At 37.2% G+C, this 25,128-nt stretch overlaps 1 protein-coding gene across 1 annotated transcript; it reads left to right on the top strand.

The window, feature by feature from the left end:
* Nucleotides 1-8,000: 8,000 nt before the first annotated feature.
* Nucleotides 8,001-9,715, top strand: LOC111881633 (probable purine permease 5). The gene is made up of 2 exons (XM_023878036.3): nt 8,001-8,159; nt 8,443-9,715. Exons 1-2 carry the CDS (start codon nt 8,135-8,137, stop codon nt 9,540-9,542), a joined length of 1,125 nt encoding a protein of 374 aa, XP_023733804.1. The 5' UTR covers nt 8,001-8,134; the 3' UTR covers nt 9,543-9,715.
* The last annotated feature ends 15,413 nt before the right edge of the window (nt 9,716-25,128 follow it).

Genomic DNA, 25,128 nt, shown 5'->3' with positions numbered 1-25,128 from the left:
CGGGTTAGTGATTTGGTGCTTTTGAAAGTATCACCCTGGAAGGGTTTTATTCGATTCAGGAAGTAGGGCAAGCTGGGCACCAGGTTTATTGGCCCTTTGAGAGTGTTAACTTGTGTGGGTAAGGTGGCTTACCGGTTGGAGCTACCTGATGAGTTGAGCCAGATACACAACACCTTCCATATATTACCAGTTGAGGAAGTGTATAACAGATGAGTCAAATGTGGTTTCTTTGAAGTACATTCAGGTCAGCGGTCGCTTGAACTACATCGAGAGGGCGGTGGCAATTCTGATCGGAAGGTGAAAACCTTGAGGAACAAGGTGGTGAACCTGGTGAAGGTTCAGTGGCAGCATCAAAGAGGCTCTGAGTGGACTTGGGATTTCGAGGATGAGATGCAGGAGCATTATTTGGATCTGTTCGTTGAGACTAACTTCGAGGGCGAAGTCCGATTCAAGTGGGGGAGAACTGTAACACCCATGTTAGGTAATTTCCTTTTCATCCATTGTGTTATTTTAAAGTTTGCATGGCAGGTCCTTACGCTGGGCTTACAAGGGATACACTGGGTGTAAGTTAAAAACTTTGGGGCACTTCAATATCCGAGTACGTCGGTCATACATATGTGTACACCGGGCATACTCGTGTTATCTCCAAAACCCTCATCTTTTGGGGGTGAGGCCACTATTTAAGCAACATAAACCCTCATGGACCTTCTCATGACCAACCTCTGTATCCTCCAAACCTTATATCCAAAACCTAGCCTTATGAGAGTGTTTTGATGCTTGGAAAGTGATTCTTGAGTGTTTTGTGTTAGAAGGAAGATCATTCAATTAGTGGTGGTGCTTTCTAGCTTGTAAATCTAGCAACTTCATCTCTTTGTGCACCTTTTCAAGGTATAAAGTTCAAATCTTCGAGCTCACTTAGTTAGATTTTGCTTAGCTTTGCATTTTGGTTCTTTTGTCCCAAGCTTTGATCTTTATGAGTATGGAGTACTCCAGAGAAAATAAGTCGTCCTTTCAGACATTTTAAGATGTCTAAAGTCATAAAAATGATATCTTGGCCATTTATTTTCTTCCATGCAAGAGATATGGGGTTTGAATGAAGTAGAAAGTTAGGTTTTGTGAGTTTTAGCTCCTTGTAGCCATGAAAAGGCTTAACGTTAGAGACTTCATGGATTTAGTTGTTGTTTAGGAGACATATATGGGTTTGGAATGAAAGTCTTAATGGTTAAGACATCTTTGTGGTAGCTTTTGAGACTAGTATATGTATGTTGAGCGTACGCCTGGCTACGCCCTGCGTAGCCAGATATGAGCCTATCCCCTCCCACCTGGTGTTCTACACCCCGCATAGAGTGAGTACGCCGAGCATTCTGGGTGACCGTTAACTTCTGTTGACTTTCGTTGACTTTGACCACTTGTGCTTTAGATGGATTGTGAGGGGTTAGGGAAATCGGTGTTTTATATAAGTGTCGTCCAGTCTTATTTTGGGCTTATTAGTGTGTGAGAAATACCTTAATTATTAATTAAGGTTAATCGGTGTATTTATTTATGCGGAGTCTAGTTCCGATAGTTCAGTTGTGAGTTCTATCCTCACTTATTCTTACCTGTGTGGTAGAGTAGTTGTATATGTATGTGACGACCAGCCGGGTCTAAATTTTATTAACGTGCTTGTGTTTTTTTGTATGTGTGTAGACTTTGGGTAGTCTCTAGGGTTGTTGATAACCCACATGCATGTTGTTTGCCCACCGAGACTTTGGGTAGTCTCCACATGCGTGTTGTTTGCCAAAGACAATAGGCAAACAACACACCTGTAGGTTATCAATATTGGACTTGATAAGTACATGTAGCATTTGATATACTATAAATAGATGTATACATGTTAAAATTGTCTATATTAGAGATGAGTGCAAGGATTTCTTCAGTAACTGGCTGTCGAGGGTATTCCTACAAAATCCCTGCTCTAGCATATACAAAAGGGAGACTCTTACATCGTCTACATCATCTAGTTGATGATGTAAGTCACTGGACACATGCATAACATCAGCTGATCTCACCTAACGTGAATGCACCATAAATAGAAATACACATTGTCTGAACAACATAAAAGATGAAGTAGGGTGGAACTAGTCCTCGAACTGCAAGCCGATAATAAGGCAAAAAACTTTCCTAGCAAAGCAAACCCAATAGTCATGTACCAAAAATAAAAGCTCCTCCGGGTCAATTTGACATTGTCACAACTAGCATTTTTAGCTAGGAAATTCTATTCTCATGTAAACATCATCTATTGTAAGGCATGTACTCTAAGTGAAAATCATACTCTATGCTCAATCAAAACCATCCATTTGAATCCAAACTCTTGATTTAAGTTCAAAACCTAATACAATACATCTCATATGGATTGAAAACCCTAGAAATCCCATCTCAAGTTAATATGGACTAGGATCCTCTTATTGGGCCTAATAGACCAATAAACTTTCAATTTAACTATTTTGGGTCAAGGAATTCTAATTGGGCTCTAATTGAACCGACCTTCATGAAACTAAAACATTTTGGGCCATGTGGGCCTATAATAGTTCATATAATCACTAATGGAACATGTTGGGCCATAAATGATTTCATTGGCCCTAATGGGCTGTAAATTACTCCCTTGGGTCTCATTGGGCCGTGAACTTCCATAAAGCCCCAATGGGCCGAAAGATATTCATTTTAGCCCTCATGATTTTGTACTAAGTCAAGGAATGGCCCAAACTATCTCACTTCCTTTCCTCCTAGCCCATTCTCGGCCCAAATTAAAAAAAAAAAAAGAGAAAATGAGATTCACTAATAACTTAACAACATATAATTAACCCACATGTTTCAAGGTAATCACATACTTCTAGAGCTATTATCCTCCATGCAATAATGTTCAGTCTCTCTCCTCCTACCACTCTTCTTATGGCCGAGAGATGCCACACCCCTCCCCACTTCATCCCTTTCAATCTCCAAAATTCTCTCTAACTCTCAAAAGTTTCTCACCTTCTTCCTCTTCAAAAATTCCGTAAGTTAGTGTGGGTTTGTCTCAAGAGAACTTCATCAAGAACTCATCCATTGTGGTAAGATCTAACAAACCCAAGTGTATTACTTCATCTTTAAACTCATTCACTCCTCTTACATCCATGTTTTCATGAATCATGCTTCTTAGAACCATCTAAGTCCAAAAATCCTCCTCAAGAAGCTTCCTAGGGCAGAGATCTACTCAATTTATCACCAAGAACCAAAAACATCAAAGCAATGTGAGTTCATACCCCCTTCTTTTTTATTTTCATAATGTTTTGGGGGAGAATACAAGTTGTGTTGTGTAGATCTATGTGTGTATGCATGATTTTGTGTGTTTTCATGATATATGTTGTGATATGTGTCTTACTTTTGGAGTTTTATTTGAACTTGAAGTTTAGCACTTGGATCTTCATAAAAACCTTGAGAAACGTATGTGTTATCACATATATTACATGTAAACTTATAGATCTGAGATTTATACACTTAAAATAGCAAAAATAAGTGTTGTGTTCAAACATGGATAACTTAAACTCAAAAATTAGCCTTTGACAGAAAAGTTTTGGTCTAATATTGGACTGTTTTGACCATCTTAATGGAAATATTTTTCAAATCTGTTTTACATAAAAAAAAAAAAGTTCAGGTTTATACCTTTAAAATGACTACTTTCACGTTTTCATACAAATTTTACAAAACTGTCTATCATATTTGAAATAATCTCGGACCAGTCTGTGAAGGTGAGAAATTTCACACTAGTTTGAGGCCATTAAAAATTTTGAGAAAACTTGTGAACAAAGTAGACAAAATTTCTAAACTTCCAGAGTTTACGGATCCAAATTTTGACTTACGATGATTTTTCTACAAAATTTCCAACAACCGGGTCAGAAAAGTCAAAAACCAGAAAAATTGTTTTTAACTTACTAAAAGTGTTTAAACTTGTGTTGGATGCAAGACTTGGCCTTTAAAAGGCCCTAAAATGTTATTTTTACTAATATTGGGTCTTAAGTGTAAATTTTTGGCTTAATGGAACAAGAGTGACATTTTTACAAAAAAGTGGGCCCTTTTATATCATTTTAATAAATACTTGAGCTAAAACTAACAATATAATACCAAACGGGCTAATTAGGTCATCTTCATGTTTATTAGGCCTTATTGACCCATTAATATGTTTAATAGGTCATGAATACTATTTATATGTTTATTGGGTCTCATTGACCCATTAACATGCGCGACGGACCTTGGATACTATTTGCGTGCTATTTGGGCCTGTAAATACCTTACATGTGAAATGGGCCTTAGTTGTCCTTTTACATATATATTTCGGGCCCATATTATATAATCTCATTCCTATTGGGCCTTGAAATGACTTACATGTTTAGCGATGCCTTAGTGGTTCACTTACATGGTTCATTGGGCATGTAATGAGTTTTATATGTGTTTCTTCGTGTAAATTCGATTAAGGATCTAGTGAGACGTGTCGCTTGACACCAATTGAGTGTACGATCATAGCATGTAGTTATGACCAGAGTCTCTTGGAGGGAGAGCGGGGGATTTGTGTATAGATCTATACGGGGATGACACCCCACACCTGAGTTGTTCGCTACAATTAGACTAAATTAGTCTAGGGTGACGAAGACCTTATTCTATTTTCCGTCGGCGTCCAACAACATCAAGACAGGCGAAATTGTCATTACTTAGTATGGTTATAACGACTCACTTAGAGGAATTGACATTAAAATTTACTGGAGACCATTTTCTTTTCTCTTTGGATTACTCAGGAACATACTCACACTGGTACTCAAACTCGGGGGTTGGTATGGCAGCATTCTCTTTTACAGACAACATAGGGGTGTCTTGGGACATTCTCTTTACATTTTCCGCATTATCTTTATACATCCTAATAAACATTAACACACACGCATTAATACAAGATCGGTTACAAACTTACTGAACTGTTTTCAGAAAATATAGGATTTTCTGGTGATTACAAAGTTATACAAATCATTTTCACAAACATGCTTATGAACTCACCAACATTTTTATGTTGACCTTTTTAAATTAAATTGTATTCTTAGGAAACCGTTGAAGCAAGTTGAACGGAACAAACTAATGTATATTTTGTTTCATCATACTCTGACTATTTTGGCATGTAATATTCAAATACAATATTCGATGTAAATAATGAATGTTGTTATATTACATGTGTGATGATGATGATGTTATGTTTCAATTATATACTTTGTGATGATACTACAACAATGAAGTCGCGCCAAGCCCCCAGACGTTTCCGCCGTTTGGTTCAGAGGTGTGTCAGACATCCATCAACATGTTAACATAAGAACCAAAACAGGATGCCCTAACACATGGCCACACAAAGTGGTCTGTATTGTAAACGGGCCATGATTTCCCACTCAAGTTTAGGTCTGTAGGTCGTAGTCACAACCGCTTCGTATTTTCTGTCATGCTACAATCAAAAGAACCATTAATTAGGCATTTGTCGCATGTTCCAGAATTAAGTATATGTTTTACAGGACATTCCGTAACACAATTTCAAATCAACATTTATAGGTTCTGGTGGACATTCCAGAACAAAATTCCAGATCAACATTCCGAAATTCCATATCAACATTATAGAAACAAATTCTAAATCAGCTCTACGTATTCTGGACGTGTTCGACATATTCCAGACATGATCTTTGTACTCTGGAGTCATTTCGAACTTGTTAGAATTAAAATATTTCTAAGATTTATTGATCTAGTGCATATATATAACCACATGTAATCCTACAATAACCTAAAACCACTAAAAATCGAAGGAAAACAAATAATATCTATATAATTGCATATAAACAAAATTATCTTCTTTTTAACATGTAATCTAATTAAAGGCATATAATTATAAAGATAATGGAAACTTACATGTAAAAAATAAATGACAAAATTGCAAAAATGGTCCCGGTGGTATGCATATTTTTGGGGTTTTAGTCCAAACCCCGACTTTTTTGGTTTCATGGTCCTTTTGAGCTAGTTTCATTGCAGATTTGGTCCCTCGGTAAACTGAAATGACTTTAATACCCTTGGGTATTTATTTCTATTTCTAAATTCATTTTTTTTAAAGTTTTAATAACTATTTATTCATTTTAATAATTAAAAAAATGAAAGGTCTCTCTCTCTCTCTCTCTCTCTCTCTCTCTCCCCTTTACCGGCAACACAACACAAACACTACTGCACCCCTTGCCATTACCTCTGCCTTTTTAAACTTTCTTCTCCACCCTTAAGAGGCTTATCTCCTGCATAAGTTGAAACAAATAAGCGATGATGACATGTGAAGCAATAAACAAAATGTTAAGGGATTAACTTGTGTGGAGCTCCCCATCCATACCGGCTACACATTACAGGCAAAGCATTAGGAGAGGTGGAGGTCCTCATGCCTACCACCGCTATCCGATAACTCCTACTTCCGGTATTGATGCATCAACTTTCTGATTTTTCCCTCCAGGTAACTCCTTATTCCATCATCAATTCCTAAAGGGTTTGCTATTATTGGCGTTTTTAGATGCTTAGCTTGAAATAGAATGGTAGAGAAGGAAGCCCTAGATTTCGAAAACTTGGATTGATCTTGAATTTCTAGTACCAAAGCTCATGTCGGCAATGATCAGAACAGATATAACCTATACTTCAAAACGTTGGGATCACTTATTCAAACATTGACACCAAATCCCATCCCCAAAAATTAGCGATTTGCAGGTTTCAACAAAAGAGGGATAACAGGATCAGGGTTTATCAGGCGATGGGTTGGGGAACAAGAAGATGGGTGGGGTTTTTCCGTTCTTTATCGACGAGAGAGAGAGAGAGAGAGAGAGAGAGAGAGAGAGAGAGAGTTTTTGAGGTCTCTAATCGTAATAGTTTGTGCAGCTACCGTCTTCGTTGACCTATTGTTCATCATTTTTCCTAAGCGATCCAATGTTCATCTTTTTTTTTTGAACCAGGCCTTCAATCCAAAAACAATGGTATGTTGGTTATTTTTTTTAAGAACACACACAAATGAAGTTCTTGATTATATTTTACTAGCCATAGATAAGAAAGGGAAGCGTTGGGGAAGAAGAAGATGGGGTGCGGTTTTTTTACTCTTTGCTGACGAAAGAGAGAGAAAGAGAGAGAGAGAGAGAGAGAGAGAGAGAGATCCATTTTCTGTATTTTTTATTAATTATAAAATAGTTAAAAAGGAAAGAAAATGAGAAATAAATATATTAAGGGTATTTTAGTCTTTTCAATTTGGAGAGGGACCTTTTCCACATACAAACTAGCTCAAAAGGACTACCAATCCAAAAAAGTCGAAGTTTGGACTAAACCTCAGAAAAAATGCATGCCACAAGGATCATTTTTGCAGTTTTGTCAAAATAAATCTCTTCACTGCTAAAAGAAGACATTCTTTCAGTTGGATTGGTGTGCGAAATGTTGTCCAGAATGAAGTTTGAAATGTTATTTATAAGAGGGACCATATTACCGGGTTGGATCCATATACCCGTTTACCTAGTGGTGAACAAACCAGTTTTTTTCAAACCGAACCGGTTCAGTAAACCGATTCGGTTCACTCCCTAGCCAAGCAAAACCGGTTCAGCCTCAAACCGATTTGCTTAAAAAATTAGTTGAACCTATCTAAACCGGTTACACCGGTTCTAAACCGGTTCGGTTCGGTTCAATACCGGTTCCAAACCAGTTCACACGATATAAACCGGTTTCAACGACTAAAATCTTGAACGGGTGTAAACCGGTGGTTCGGTTCTTAAACCGGTTCAGTTACCCATTACGAAATACGGGTTTGAAATATTCCAAATAGAGTGGCCATTTAAAAAAAAAAGAAAAGTTAGATGATTATTTTTCTTAAAATAGTAGTAAAAAGGGGTTAGATTACACGATCTCCCTTTGATTTCTAGGGGGTTAGTGTAAATTGAGAGTAGATTTAGGGGGTTAGTGTAAAATGTGCGTAGATTTCTATTGGCGATAATAGCTTCTCCAAGACAGATGGAATTAGTTGCGGATTTTTACGACTCATCACTCCCTCGACGGAGATAAATCGGTGACCTAAACTCCGGCCGGCCACTGAATGCATCAACCGTTGCTTGATTCAGGTTAGTCGGTTTCAGCTTTGATTTCATTTGTCCTATTAATCTGATCGATCGTAAGCATATATAGTTCATACTCCATCTACGAACACCGTTATACTGAATAGTTAAACGTTTTACCGAAATTCGCAACTTAATCATACCGATCCTTCATTTTCAGAGCAGAAATTCGACATCAAATCATAGTTTTACAGAAATTCACAACAAAATCATTGGATTCTTCAGTTGAAGAGTATAATTTTGACATCAATCACGCTTTATCATGACTCAATTTTGACTATCCATGTAGTTACTGTTCGGGAAGGAATGGAAGAAGCGATGGAGGAGATACCACCATCAAAATCATTCAATGAACAAATCTCCGATTACAAGAAGATGATCTTCAACGCGTACAACAACAAACCTACCTCACACTGGATTCTTCTCCTTGTAAGTAGCTTAGCCATGCTTATCGCTTTCCCTGCTTCTTCTCTTCTCTCACGTCTCTACTTCTCAAACGGTGGAAAAAGCAAATGGATCATTTCATGGGTATCAGCTGCAGGGTGGCCTATCCCTCTTCTCATCTTACTCCCTACCTACCTCTTCACCAAAGCTACCCCAACCCCCCTCACCTTCAACCTCACTCTTTCCTACATTTCCTTAGGGTTCTTAAGCGCTGCAGATAATCTCATGTACGCATACGCCTACGCCTACCTCCCAGCTTCAACCGCCTCCCTCCTTGCCTCCACAGTCCTCATCTTCTCCGCCATTTTCGGGTTCTTCATAGTCAAAAACCAAATCAACCTCTCAACTATCAACTCCATTGTCGTCATCACAGCAGCCATGGCCATCATCGCATTGGATTCAGACTCCGACAGGTTTTCATACGTCACAAATACCCAATACGCCCTTGGATTCATGTGGGATGTGTTGGGGTCAGCTCTCCATGGACTAATCTTCGCTCTTTCTGAGCTTGTCTTCATAAAACTTCTACAAGGAAGATCCTTTCATGTAGTCTTGGAACAACAGGTAATGGTTTCCTTCTTTGCTTTCGTTTTCACCACAATTGGGGTTGTGGTAAATAACGATTTTCATTCAATGAGGGTAGAATCGGAAACTTTTATAGGTGGGGTTAGTGCTTATTATAACGTTATTATATGGGGTATAATTACTTTTCAATTAGGGGTTTTGGGGTCTACTGGTGTGTTATACCTTTCTTCTACTGTGTTAGCGGGTGTTCTTAACTCAATTAGGGTACCCTTAACCAGTTTTGCAGCAGTTATACTTATGAATGATCCAATGAGTGGCCTCAAGATTTTATCTTTGGTTGTTACTTTTTGGGGTTTTATTTGTTATATATATGCGAGTTACCCTGTAACTCCAATTTCCACATCTTCTACTAGTTTTTAGTCTTTTGGAGTTGTAAATAACATATTTTTTTGTTGCTAGATATAAAACAGTCTATATACATCATTTATATGTATTCATCAACATTATGCAAAAGATTGGTGATTATCATATGCTGTAAAACTTTGGGGAATTGTAGGTAATATAAAGTTTAGATGCATTGCTATTATGGTTTACATATTGTGACATTTGTAACAAAAATAAATTTTATAAGTACATTGCTATTATGGGTAAAAAAATAAAATAAATGTTATAAAAAAACTATAAATTGATGGAAAAGGTAAAGTATGTTGCTATTTACCGTAATTTACCCTTACACTGTTTGTGTACTGTGGTTGTATTTACAATTACCAAAAAATTTACCATTGAAACAGTGATTAAATGCTTTAGATATTTTACTATGGTTATGGATCATTTTCGACATGTTAAATATATATATCATAGTTAAAAAACACAAAAGAAATATTCGAAGCATGGTTGTCAAATTTATAAGATTGTAAAATCTTTACCACAAGGAATCAGTTAGTTTTTCTTCATATGAGCTGTAATTTATATAAAAATTTATTTATAAGTTATATTCGTATGTTTATTTAAATTCAAGTTTGGGCTTGTCGATTTGATCGGTGACACATAATGACATAAAGGATATAAATAATCACACTATGAATACATAAATGATTTTTTTTTCTTTCGTATGAGTGGTCAAAAATCAAAATTATTCAAAAGCAGTGACGACACATACCTAAAATGAGTACGTAGTTAATAAAAATTGTTGATTTTATGCGATATACATGAAAAATGAAAATATGTAGAACCGAATATTTTCAAAAAGTAAACCAAAAATACATGAAAAATGAAAATATGTAGAACCGAATATAACAAACCACTATTTGATTTACTTATCTTTTGGTATACAATGTGATATTAATGGGCTCTCTCTCTCACAAAGATGTTAAAAATGTGTTTTGTAATTTGTATCACTTTGAGCCCTATGAGTTTACGTGAAAAGGATAGTTACCACGGTGGAAACTGCAAGACCATATGATCCAATGTGAATGCTCTTCGTGTTTGGTATGAAAAGTTAACAAAGTTTTTGGACTCTAGATTTATCAGATGAGCTATTGATCCTACCTTTTTTTGAAGATCCAATAAAAGCATCACTTCAACATCATCAACAAACCAAGCAGATTTGTTAGGTGGATTAGTCCGACCACCACCTATACCATTGAAACCCTTGAGCAATTTGGATTTTTTATTTCCTCAAATATGGGTTATCTTATTTTTGGAAGGTTTTTAGATTTATTACATTTTTTCTTTTATATAGGTGCCGAACTTTGACATATGAGTATGTGAAACACTTGGACAATATGAGATATCAAACTAGAGAGTTCATCCTGTTTTTACGAGTAATTGAAATATATAGGTTTTAGGTTCTCATGGAAATTTCTGTTCTCGGTTCTTTATAATCATCTTTTTATTTATTTATTTCGTTTATCCTATTCATGAAATCTCATCTTTATGTACACTAAAACAACAATAGCTGAAGCATGGTAAATTTTTGTGATCTTCATTTGGTTGATTTTATTTGGTGGTAGTATCAAATCTTGGAATTCAATCATCAAGATTCGTGCTACAATACACAATCGATGGTTCAACCACATCAAGTAAGCCTCATGTTTCGACCATTTATGTTAAAGGTTTTTGTAACGTCCCAAAAACCATGATAATTTTTTTTTTAATTTTTATAAAACATTTCCACAAAACCATAAGATAGTAAACCATGTTTTCTAAACAAATCCTTAGAATCAGAGTATCAAAAATCTCTCAAAACATAAATCAGCAAGATAATGTGTACGATCACATCTTTGCTTGCCCTGATCATCTAATGTATCCGAAACCAATAAAATCAACAACTGTAAGTCAAAGTTTAGTGAGTTCCCCCAAAATACCCCATACAATAGTACATATACAATACATGCACACTGGGCCCACAACATCAGACTGGATTGCCTCTGAGCCCACAACACGAGATTGGATTACCCACTCCCAACCCACAACTCATGACTGGCTTGCTCCCGAGCCCTCAACATAAGGCGGGAATGCCCTTCCCGACCCTCAGCATAAGGCGGGAATGCATTTCCCGACCCTCAACTTATGACTGGATTGCTCCTGAGCCCACAACATAAGACTAGAATTCCCTCCCCCAACCCTCATCTTATGACTGGATTGCTCCACGGGTTGTTGGCTTACAACACAAAGCAATACCGCCTCATCCTAACCACACTATGTCGACATATGTAGCAGATAAACCATACCCAACAATTACATGTAATTATACAACCACATGTCTACCAATCTAACAGATCACTACAACATAACAACATCCTATACACAAGGATATCTAACACAATCTAGTGAGCCAACATTGGTGCCTTCGACCCACAAGTATAGTGAGAAAAACTCACCTCGAAGTCTAGAAGATCAATGAACCGATCACAAATCCAAATACCGGGTCTACAGGTCACCTATACAACAAACATGGACCAAGTCTCAGTCTACATCTCAAAATGCCATATTTAACCTAAAGTCAAAATTGGTCGAAGTCAACGGTCAATGGTCAAAAGTTAGTGGTCAACTTCAAGTCAATCTACGCCCTACGTACATGAAGCTCTACGCACCGAATACAGCTTGAGGAGAAAAAATAAGCACAATAATGGATATGCCCTATGTAAGGGATACGCCCCACGTTGCTCCCGAATGACTTATCTTAATCATTAAGTCATCAAAACAGAAGATCAACCCTCCATACTTCTAGATCTAAACCTAATGGACGTCTTAATGGATAAAGTATCTGACTTTAACCATTTACATGGTCACCAAGAGCACAAAATCAAAACCTAGGTCCATAAAGTTATCCGTTGCTCAAGAACTAACGGATGGATGGATGAGAGTGAACAAGCTCTCATTTTTATGACTTAAAATCCATAAAAACATATGGAAATGGCACTCCAATGGTCTGGAGTAGCTCTTACTCATATACACCATGGTTATGGAGACAGAAGCATGAAATTCTTAAGCATAAATAGATCTAACATAAAACAACATCAAGGTGGGAACTTTATACCTTCTGGAGATGGATGAGTGGATGTAAATCCTAGATCTATACTGATTTGAGCTCCCAGGTGGTTCCACAATGCTCTTCTTCCTTCAAAAGTGAATACAAAACACTCCAAAGGCTCATAACTCGCAAATAGGGATTACGGTTTCTAAGGAGGTTGTTTGGGAGGATGGAGGCTGAGAATGGAAGGGCCTCAAGGGTTTAGAGCCTTTAAATAACGCTCACAACCCCAAGAATTAGGGTTTTGGTTCTGGGATCCTACGCCATGCATATCTTCATCTATGCCCAGATAAGATTATTAAAATCCTAGCCCCGCGTAGGACCAAACTTCCCACACTAAAACTTCACAAACAGAAAAGAAGTATACCTGTAAGGACCGAGCGTTATAGTTTTTATGTTGCATAAGGTTCTTGTGTCTATGTTGAAATACAGGGACGAAGATTTTAGCAAGTGGTGATGGAAGTTGAAGGTATTCACTAGAAAGAATCCAGTAGAAAATTTTATATACGACGTTGACAAACCCACATAAAATATTATATACAAGCTAGAGAAGATTTGGAAGAGAAAAATGACAATTTCAAGGTCTTAAGCTTTATTGGAGTTCATTTGAGATGTAATTACCAGTTCATAGTGAGAGTTTTCCATTACAAGCTTTAAAAGGTATGAACTCTAACTATCTTCTTCATTTCTTCATTCTAGGGTTTTGATTCAATCTCAAAATCAATATTCTAGTGTTTTCTAGTTGTTTTATGGATGTTCTAGGTTTATAACCTTCAATATAACACAAATCAATAAAGCATTTTCTTTTATCGGTACTTGAGTGGGGTTTTAAGTTAAAACTAGGATTATGAATCCTAACATTGTGATCTTCGAATTTCATGAAGTAACTATAGTTAGTTAGATGATAATATACTTAGAAAAAGTTACTAATTAATCTAATCTAAATCCTAGTTGTATATCATACTTCAATTTGAGTTTTGTAAGCTTATATATTGTTCTGAGCTTCAACCTACATCAATGGAAGTTGAGCCGATGTAGCTTGTTGATTGAGCTCAAATAGTATAATAGAGTTTGTAGTTTTAATTATGAAATTAAAGTCCATCAGTATATATTTGGTGATTACTGGAAAAAATATGATGTTATTTGAGAGTATAAACTCTATTTGAGGTTGTTATTGTTGTAAATTACAAAGGAAAAACTTCTCCCATTGCATCATTAACCGGTGTAGGATTAAAGACCAGGTCCAGGATTTGAGTTAAATCGACACCTGGACAGAAAGACCCTATGAAGCTTCACTGTTCCCTGGGATTGGCTTTGGGCTTCTCCTGCGCAGCTTAGGTGGAAGGCGAAGAAGGCCCCCTTCCAGGGGGGGGGGGTCCTAGTCATCAGTGAGATACCACTCTGGAAGAGCTAGAATTCTAACCTTGTGTCAGGACGTACGGGCCAAGGGACATTCTCATGTAGACAGTTTCTATTGGGCCAAGTAACCTACCGGACCCAAATCTTTTTTTGCTCATAAATTTTGCATAAAAACCCCAAATTATGTATTGTTTTCGCCTATGTTCTATGAAATCAAGGATAAAATTGAAAAAAAATCACATTTGGATTAAAAACTCTATAAGTGACTTAATGGACCATGTAGCAGCCCAAAAATCCAGATAAAAAAATTTCATTTTTAAAACTGGAATTACAATCATAATTTTTTTCTCAAAATCCATTACATCATATCATATCAAAATATCATAGTATCAATATCGCTAAATGCAGAAATTGTTGGGAGTGAATGTTGCGCCATCAAGCCGGACCTTTCCCCTTAGTACCGAAAGTACCTGAAAATACCCAAATAAACTATAAGCAGAAGCTTAGTGAGTTCCTAAAATATAACATAACATACAACCACAGAACACATGCCACATACATAAGATTGCCATGGGCTACCCCCAAGGTCTTATATCCAAGTGCTATGGGCTACCCCCATGGTCTTCACATAAGTGCCACAGGCTACCCTCGAGGTCTTCAGATAATTAATTGCATAACAACTGTCAATCCACATGTTAGATAATGGGCCAACATTGGTGCCTTCAACCCATTGATATAGTGAGAAGACTCACCTAAGACTCCTGATAAAAATACTGCTCTGTTACCAGTCCAAAAATCTCACACTAAATATACACAAGTTAACCAAATTATAATTTAGTCACAAACTCAAAGCATATGCCAAAACCCAAAGTTCAAACTCCTCCAATAAAGCCCAATAGTCTTTCTCCTCTAATAGGCCTAACATCCATGGTCCAAAACAATAATGGGCCATAAAGCCCAAAAGGCCCAACCATGCCCCCTATGGTCTAATAACAAGTTCAAAGGCCCAAATAATCTAATAGATCCAGTCCCAAGGCTAAGTAGGGCAAAAATGGCTCAAAAGCCCGCCGAAAGCCCAAAACTCACTGGAAGTGTACTGATGTGCACAAAAGTACCCAATAATTTTATAGTTTATAACCTAAATCACTTAACTAACTAAAATGCACCTAGGCAGTGTACCTAGTCGAATTATAGAATAGTTGGGTAAGTCGGGTGTCGATCATAGGGAATGATGTTGACTAATTACTTTATCTACTATTAAATTAACCTAATTTTAGAGCAAATATGGGGTTTTATCTGATTTTACAAGACCAGATGAACTTAAGTCACATAATTCAATCAATTAATTAAAACACTCCTGTTTAGTTCGAATCCACTTCCTCTTTATGGTTAGCTGACAATTATGGATTATCAAAGTTGGTTACCAATTATTATGTAATTAGCAATTCAAGTCTAAATTTACTAATCTTTTTACCAATTCATTAACTACCTTGTATGGTCATACATAAGCAAAGCACAAAATTAGTTATTAATTATAGATGGGTTATGTAAGATTTATCTAAGCAAACACAATTATGGTCACAATTATGCTCTCCAGCACAACTAAATTTAATTACTTCAGTTACTACCTAAGATTGGGTCGATCCTAGCTCTAGCAATTTAATGTTCACTAAATCACTAGGTTTCAAGTTCATGTAATCTAATAATCACTAGCTACATAGAACATGAATTTAAGTAACTAAAGAAACAAACATAAGCATGCTAGGTAATAATAATCAAACACAAGTAATTTACCAACTAATCGAATCCAATAGTCACTAAGCTAAACCATATGTCAGAAGCTTCATCTAGCTAAACCAGTGTAACACCCAGATTTCCAAAAAATAAAATTTTCATTTAATTAATCAATTTAATATTAAAAACACTTGTTTAAAATCGTATTCACATTCAAATTACAAAACGTAGTTTCATTTTCGCTATAAAAGAAGACCAGGACCTCCAAAACTCAACTCTTTCTTCGGTGTGTACAATCGAACCGTTGCCATCCCGCGTTACTGTAAGAACCTGAAACAACGTAACATAAACAACGTAAGCACGAAGCTTAGTGAGTTCCCCAATATACCTTACGCACATACGCCATCCGGCCCGGACCGTTCGGTCCACATAACATTGCCTTCCGGCCCGGATCTTTCGACCCACATAATATCGCCTTCCGGCCCGGATCTTTCGATCCACATAATATCGCCTTCCGGCCCGGATCTTTCGATCCACATGATAATCGCCTTCCGGCCCGTACACATATATAACACATAATACAAATACTCTAACACATAAAGCACATATATCACATATCATACCTGACCTTTCTGTCACATAATGCCTTGCCTTCCGGCCCATATATAAGCATGTATACCACACATAGCAGCTAACTTTCCATTCATAGCATATAAACATAACACACAACATACTTGACCTTCCGGTCACACAATCAAACCCTTCCGGGTGAGGTATAGTGAGGAGACTCACCTCGCGGACACTGGAAGATAGCAACTCCTGAAATCTCTTGCACTTGATCCTCCGAGCTACAAGCTCCCTGTAACACCATATATTCCTCATTTAATACTTCTATCTTCCACGTTAACTGACCCTAAGAATCACACCAGTCAACTCTGGTCAACAGTCCAATGTCAGCTCGACTGGACTCGGCGAGTTCCCTGGCGACTCGGCGAGTCTGGTCGTCCTTCAATCCTCTGAGATTCCCCTTCTACTCGTCGAGTATCCTCTTTGACTCGACGAGTCACTCCTGGAAGAATCGCGGGGCCACCCCGACTCCACTCGCCGAGTCTGAAGAACAACTCGGCGAGTCCCAGTGAATCTTCAAGCTACTCGCCGAGTCTGATCACCCGACTCGGCGAGTCCACGCCATGCAGTCGATCCAACTGCTTCCTGAGGTACGTTTTTCTCGAGATACACACTCATGGGGACTTCTGGACCTCTAATCATCCTATTACTAGGGTAGAAACCTTTGTATAACAACATAATACTCCATCAAATCTCCAAATGGGTTTCATAAACCCTAATTCCATAACACATCAACATAGCAGAGGATAATTCGAAATATTACCTGAATAACACCCTCTCTGTGTCTCCAAACCTCAGAACTCAATCCTCTTGATATTCCTTTGGCCAAAACTCTTCTTCTTCTTGCACCACAATTCCTTCAAAGCCAATAATGGCCTCCAAGTTTTGCTCCAATGCCACAGTCGTCTAGGGTTCTCCACAATCGGCCAAAAGACGTGAAATGACGACATAACAACCCTTAAATACGACCCAATACGAAACGGCTAGGGTTTCTGCTGAACAGCGTCGACTCGCCGAGTCCATACCTGGACTCGTCGAGTCCAGTCGCGAACCCGCGAACAACTCTGCGATCCTACTCGGCGAGTCTGGCTACAACTCGCCGAGTCTCCCCTTTAGAATACCCCAAAATGCAATTTAACCATACTTGAGATTTTGGGCTGTTACAACTAGAGTTGCTAGATTCAACTACTCATAGTAGCAAATAAACAAACACAAATCAAAGTATAAGACATGTTCAAGTATCAACAATTAAACTAATTATAACCTCTACTCTTTTGGTGTTGTAAGGATTCACGTCGTGAACGCGAGTTTTACGTATTCGACAAAGACTCTTTCACCCGGATGCATATCTTCTGGAACACTTTACTCACGTCATGAACATCAAATTACTCACGTCGTGAGCACGTTTTTTTTGCTGAGTTTTTTATCCTTCTTCCCTTCAAGCTTCCAAAGTTCCAAGTATTGCTAGTTTCAGTCCCTATCTTCGAAAATGCTTTACTTTGGCTGCAAATAACAATTATCCTCATAAGTACCATTATTCTATGCAAATAACCAAAATATATGTAAAATGTACTAAAATATTGCCTAAAAATATGTATAAATATGGCAATATCAAAATACCCCACACTTGTGCTTTGTTTTCCCTCAAGAAAATCTAATTATTAATTCAAACCTTAATCATCATCATTACATAGAACAATCCAACTCAAACTCAGCCATTATGCCAAGACCTCAACACTCACCCACTTCTTTTGAACAATTCTTATTTTATGCAACCCTCCGAATCCATCTTCAGAACGCTCTCTAACCTCAAGGTATTTTTGTAAAGTCACCCAAGCATACATAAACTAGAGAATTACAACTTTTAGAAGATACCACAATATGGAGCTCTTGAATTCTTCACTTCTTGATATTTTGATCTTTGATTTCTTTGAATTCACCAACTTTTTGTGGAATTTTTGGTATCTTCAACTTTTGAAACATCAGAATTTTCGATCTTTGATCTTCATACTTTGATACTTTTATGCTCCAAAAATTCTTCAAATTTTCACTTTTTGGTAATTTCTCTCTCTCTTTCTCTCTCTCTCTCTCTATTTCTCTCTCTCTCTCTCTCTCTCTCTCTCTCTCTCTCTCTCTCCTTTTTTACATGTACTCACTTTTTTATATCACTCAAAAACCTACATGCTTAATCAGGGGCGCTTTACTTCAACCCTTATTGGTTAAGATACTAGTCTATATGCAATGGCTACATAAGCTTTCCTGGATACATTTCAGGTTTAGGCTGCTAAACATATTGCATCCCTCAAAGTAAGCGATGTTGTGTTTTTGTCCCATGCTTTCACTAAAATAAAGGAGGCCACAAATGCACTATAACATGTTTTGGCTTAACTAAACATTTGAGCTCTCATCAGATCATCCCAATGCAACACTAGCAACTTAAGTTCAAATTATTATTACTAGAACTAATATTAGATTATTATTTCAAACCTATGAAAAAATTTTAAATTCCCTAAGATTTCTAGCAATTTACTTTTTTACTTTTTTGAACCCCTACCCCATGTCAGAAAATTGGGGTATGGAAAGACTTGGAAATCCTGAGAATCGTGTTAAACACTTTCAGATTAAAGTATTTGGGTGGTACTCCCAATCTTTAATCGGATAAGACTCAGAAGAGTTTCTAGAATAGAGAATATGAAGTTATGATCTCGTGTTTGTTCTTGTACCAGGAAAAAATGACCAAAGAATGATTATGTATATCATTTGTCTGAAAACTGTTAAGGCAGTTTTCTTTGTCCAAAAACTACTCCAACTGTCAAAACGGTTTATAACAGTCACAAACTATCACTAAAACCGGATCATTAAAAATGGTTAAAATGAAGTCAAAAAACCGGGTTCATTTTTTCGATCCCAGCCAGGGGCTCTGCCCCTTGGACCCCGCCAGGGGCTGCCGCCCCTTGGACCCCGCTCCTAGGGGCGCTGCCCCCGGACCCCTATTCGTTTAGGGGCTTCGCCCCTATATGACAGTCTACTTTGAATCTTGAATAAACTCAAACAAGTGTGTATTCCGCACCTTCCTTACTTGTTTAATATTCATCAAGATTGATTTTTGGTCAACAAGTCAATCCATTACACTTAAATACACATTGATGATGCAAAATCACCAACAAACCTCCCCCATTTAAGTGTAATCTTGATTAACCTAAAACAAAACATAACAACAACAAACTGATGCATAAATGAAATGTCGTGACGATTGAATTTCACATTAGTATATTATTCAATCCAAATATTCGAATATCAGGGTGTCTCTAAGGATTGAACCCTTTCTATTCATAGTGAATACATGAAAATAATACACACAACAGTTTATATTCTCATAAGTTCTAACTTGACACTATATTTTACTAGCTTGTGTCCCATCCTTCAATAAGCATATCAAAGCCAAGTCCTAACTTCTTGAAGCAGCTAAACTTCATGCTTATATAGGTAGTCTTTTTATTCTTGCACCTGCAAATGTAATTTTTCAAAAGAACTATTAAGAATATAAATTCAACCTCCTTTACTTGCAGTACTGAACACATACCTTGGGATGATGATAATGTGTTCCAATCTTCAAATATCAAGCTTTCCACATTGAATTCAGCATCTAATATTACATTAGATGGGAATTGGGTATCTCAATATAAAAGATTTTAAGTGTACTTTAAACCCATCCCTACAGCTGCCTTGTGCACAAGATCTCTTGCAAACCCTTTGGTTAGATGATCAGCTAAATTCAACTGAGTTCTTACAAACTCCACAGATATCACACCAGTCATGATGAGCTCACGAATCATGCTATGTCTAACATCTAAATGTCTAGACTTTCCATTGTATACTTGACTATAAGCCTTAGCCAATGTTGCAGCACTATCACATCTGATAGAAATGGTAGATATCGGTTTGGGCCAGAATGGAATTTCATAAATCAAATTCCTTAGCCACTCAGCTTCTTTACCAGCAGCGGATAATGCAACAAACTCAGACTCCATGGTTGAGTTAGTAATACAAGTCTGTTTCTTAGATGCCCAAGAAATGGCACCTCCTCCAAGAAGAAACACCCAACCACTTGTAGAGGAGTGATCCTCTAAGTTGTTAATCCAGTTGGCATCTGAATAACCTTCCAAAACAGAAGGATATCCACTATAAGTTAAACCATAATTAATGGTCCCTTTCAATTACTTGAATACTCTACTCACAGCTTGCCAATGATGTGAACTAGGATTACTAGTATATCTACTAAGCCTTCCCACAGCATATGCTATATCAGGCCTAGTACTAATCATGGCATACATTAGACAACCAATAGCCCTTGAGTATTCAAGTTGAGACACTGGAGATCCTTTATTAGGTAGAAGCTTAAGACTAGAATCTATAGGAGTGCTAACAGGAGAACAATTCTCAAAGTTAAACTTTTTCAAGATCTTCTCAATATAATGAGATTGAGAAATTGAAATCCCATTGTTTCCTTTTCTAATTCTTATACCAAGAATTACCTCAGTCTCCCCCATGTCTTTCATATCAAAACTAAATGATAAGAATTTCTTGGTTTTATCAACTTCTTCTAAATCAGTACCAAAAATAAACATATCATCTACATATAAGCAAATCATGACTCCTTTACCAGAAGTATCAAATTTGATATATACACACTTGTCAGCTTGGTTTAATGCAAAACCATTAGACAAGACAACATCATCAAACTTTTGATGCCATTGTTTTGGTGCTTATTTCAAACCATATAATGATTTCTTCAACTTGCACACCTTGTGTTCATTTCCAGGCATCACAAACCCTTCAGGTTGTTTCATGTATATTTCCTCATCCAAGTCACCATTCAAGAATGCAGTTTTCACATCCATTTGGTGAGTCACAAGATTATGTATAGCTGCAAGAGCTAATAATAATCTAATAGTAGAAATTATGGCAACAAGAGCATAACTATCAAAGAAATCAATGCCTTCCTTTTGTCTAAAGCCTTGGATAACCAATCTGGCTTTATACTTATCAATAGTGCCATCCACCTTCATTTTTCTTTTGAGGATCCATTTACATCCTAATGCCTTGCAACCAGGAGGTAAATCAGCTAATATCCAAGTATTGTTATACATGATAGAATCAATCTCATCATGAATTGCCTCTTTCCAAAAATGAACATCCCTAGAAGCCACAGCTTCACTGAAAGTCTTTGGATCCTCTTCAATATTAAAACAATATTGATGTTGAGAAATAGTTTCATTCCTTGTTCCTTCAACTAAATATAGTTGAAAATCAGATCCAAAAGACTTAGCTTTTCTAGCTCTGGTGCTTTTCCTAGGTTCAAAACTTACACCACCAGAAACATCTTCAACTTGAGTAGTACTCTTCCTAGAAGATTGATGAACCATGTCCCTTGGTCTAGGTATAGATGTAAATCTTTCTTCATCAAAGATAGCATCTCTTGACTCTATCACTGTGTTTACAGACACAGAGTCATTAGATTCTAAAACATAGAATCTATATGCTTTGGAATGCTCAACATATCCAATAAAGATACAATCTATACCTCTCTCACCCAATGTTTTCCTTTTGGGTTCAGTGAGCCTTACAACTGCTCTACAACCCCAAACTTTGAGATAACTCAAATTTGGTACCTTTTTACACCAAAGTTCATAAGGAGTATTCTTGCTCCTTTTATTTGGAGTTCTATTTAAGATGTAACATGCAGTTAACATTGCCTCACCCCAAAACCCTTCACTTAATCCAGAATATGACAACATGGAATTAACCATTTCTTTCAAAGTCCTATTCTTCCTTTCAGCTACACCATTTTGTTGTGGTGTATATGGAGCCATGCAAATAGAATTATCAATAAAAGGATAATTAATATTTAGCCTAATCATTCCATTACATACATATCCAAATCCCATAAAAGAACCATGTCTTGACAAGATATACTTGTCACTTTCTAATACTTGTTTGTAACCACAATTATTTAATACAATTTCAGACACGAGATTCTTACGAATCTCTGGAACATATAAAACATTGTTCAAACACAAACATTTCCCAGAAGTAAAAGTAAGTAAAACAGATCCTATGCCCTTGATTGGTTCAGTTGCAATATTTCCCATCTTCACAACAGATCCATCATTAATTGGTTGAAAGTCCTTGAACCAATATTGATCTTTGAAAACATGACTTGTTGCTCCCGAATCAACCCACCATGCAACATTATCATCCTGCACATAAAATGCTTTAGAAATCATAGAAATATAATTCTGAATCAATGTTCTAAATAACGTAAGGCGTGACTTGGCGGCAATGTCAAGCCTCAAGCTTTTCCGAGCCTTGGCGAGTCACGACGTTTGTAAGGCGTGACTTAAGGCGGCAATTTTCTATATAATTAATACTTTTATATGTATTTTCAAATATTATTCATTTTTATACACATATATGAGTTAAGGCGGCGTTTTGGCAAAGCTTGGCGGCAGGTGCAAGACTTGGAGTCGTGGCGCGCCATGGCGAGCTTTTTAGAACCTTGTTCTGAATATAGTTAGACTTCTGCATGAAAACAGAATTCTGACCTTGTTGCTTTTCAGGATCCTTGGATCCACTTGGCCCTGCACCATCCTTGTTCATTTTACGCAAACGACAATCTTTCTTGAAGTGACCCGGTTTGTTACAATTCCAACACACCACTTTAGCCTTCTTGTTGGAAGACTTGTCATCCTTTCCTTTAAACTTCCTTTTTCCATTAGACTTCTTTTGATTCTTTGATCCTTCTCCATCCACCATGTTCACAGAAGAGGAACCAACTTGGTTCTTGCCTTTGGGATTGTTATCAAGTTCTTGAGTCCTTAAGGACTCCTCAATCCGTAAATGGCTTCCAAGTTGAGTCAAAGTTAATCCCTCTTTGTTATGTTTCAGATTGTGTTTAAAATCCTTCCAGGAAGGGGGCAGTTTGTCAATAATCACAGCCACAACAATGGCTTCATCCATTTTCAGATTGTGTTGAGCAAACTGTCCCAAGATCCTTAACATTTCATGGTATTGTTCCATAACATGCCTGGAGTCAATCATCTTGTAACCCATAAAGTTACTAACAAGAAACTTCTTGCTAGAAGCATCTTCAGCCATGTATTTGGATTCAAGAGAATCCCACAGTTCTTTTGGAGATTCGAAATTTTGATAGATATCAAAAAGAGAGTCAGACATACCATTGAGAATATGACCACGACATATGTAATCATCATTTTCCCACTTTGATCTCCTTCTTGTTGCCTCCAAAGGTTCATCTTCAATAGATTCTGGTAAGACTGGCATGGGTGTACTCAGAACATATACCATTTTCAGAGTGGTAAGGAGAAAGTGCATCTTCTTCTGCCATCTACGAAAATCTTGCCCTTCAAACTTGTTTAATTTGTCAAACTTGCTTGTCATATCCTTCACAGAATCGCCACTTGCCATGATCACAGAAATACTTTAATCTTTGTCAGAAAATTAGGGTATGGAAAGACTTGGAAATCCTGAGAATCGTGTTAAACACTTTCAGATTAAAGTATTTGGGTGGTACTCCCAATCTTTAATCGGATAAGACTCAAAAGAGTTTCTAGAATAGAGAATATGAAATTATGATCTCGTGATTGTTCTTGTACCAGGAAAAAATGACCAAAGAATGATTATGTATATCATTTGTCTGAAAACTGTTAAGGCAGTTTTCTTTGTCCAAAAAGTACTCCAACTGTCAAAACAGTTTATAACAGTCACAAACTATCACTAAAACCGGATCATTAAAAAGGGTTAAAACGAAGTCAAAAAACCGGGTTCATTTTTTCGATCCCAGCCAGGGGCTCTGCCCCTTGGACCCCGCCAGGGGCTGCCACCCCTTGGACCTCGCTCCCAGGGGCGCTGCCCCTGGACCCCCGTTCGTTTAGGGGCTTCGCCCCTATATGACAGTCTACTTTGAATCTTGAATAAACTCAAACAAGTGTGTATTCCGCACCTTCCTTACTTGTTTAATATTCATCAAGATTGATTTTTGGTCAACAAGTCAATCCATTACACTTAAATACACATTGATGATGCAAAATCACCAACACCCCACACTTATTACATACAATGCCCTCATTGTATGCTACTTGTGATTCTATGTGTATAGCTGTGAGTATGGGTATTTTGGGGGAACTCACTAAGCTTTCGGGCTTACAGTTTCAGTTTATGGTTTCAGGTACATCGGGGATCGCGGCAAGGCTAAGGCGTGATCGTACAGCTCCTTATCTTTTGTTATGATTGCTGGGTAAACTCTGATATGAACTATTTTGAAACCAAGTTGTAATGATTATTGATTTAAAGTGTTTTTGAAAAGTTTAAATTTGGCTTAAATTTTTGGGTGTTACAAGTTGGTATCAGAGCCTTGGTTTGAGTGAATTGGAGGAACATTCATGTGAATCCATTCTCAAATCAAAGAAAGGTTTTCAAAATGATTTCTAAAATGGTTTTCAAAATAAGTAAAGGAGGATGCAAGGTGTACGATCAGCCGGAGCCAGTAAGTAGACCCCAAAATACCATACAATTACTTGATATTGTGATATGTTAGAACAACATGCTTGTACTAGGCTAGGGATCTTCTGGAATTGCGTGATAGAATTGCCTGATTATATGATGCCTGATAGCCTAGGGATTTCCTCATATGAAATTGGCATCATTACTGTAGTTGCTTAGTGTATGCAT

Source organism: Lactuca sativa, chromosome 7, assembly GCF_002870075.4.
Source record: "Lactuca sativa cultivar Salinas chromosome 7, Lsat_Salinas_v11, whole genome shotgun sequence".
In the NCBI taxonomy this organism is placed as follows: Eukaryota; Viridiplantae; Streptophyta; class Magnoliopsida; order Asterales; family Asteraceae; genus Lactuca; species Lactuca sativa.
The sequence above is the reverse complement of the archived record's forward strand: the minus strand, read 5'-3'. Positions and strand labels throughout refer to the sequence as shown.

Bases quoted from the DNA above. Each gene is read 5' to 3' on its own strand.
- LOC111881633 (XM_023878036.3), top strand. From the start codon at position 8,135: ATGCATCAACCGTTGCTTGATTCAG. The intron at 8,160-8,442 runs GTTAGTCGGTTT...CTATCCATGTAG, and splicing joins TCAACCGTTGCTTGATTCAG to TTACTGTTCGGGAAGGAATG.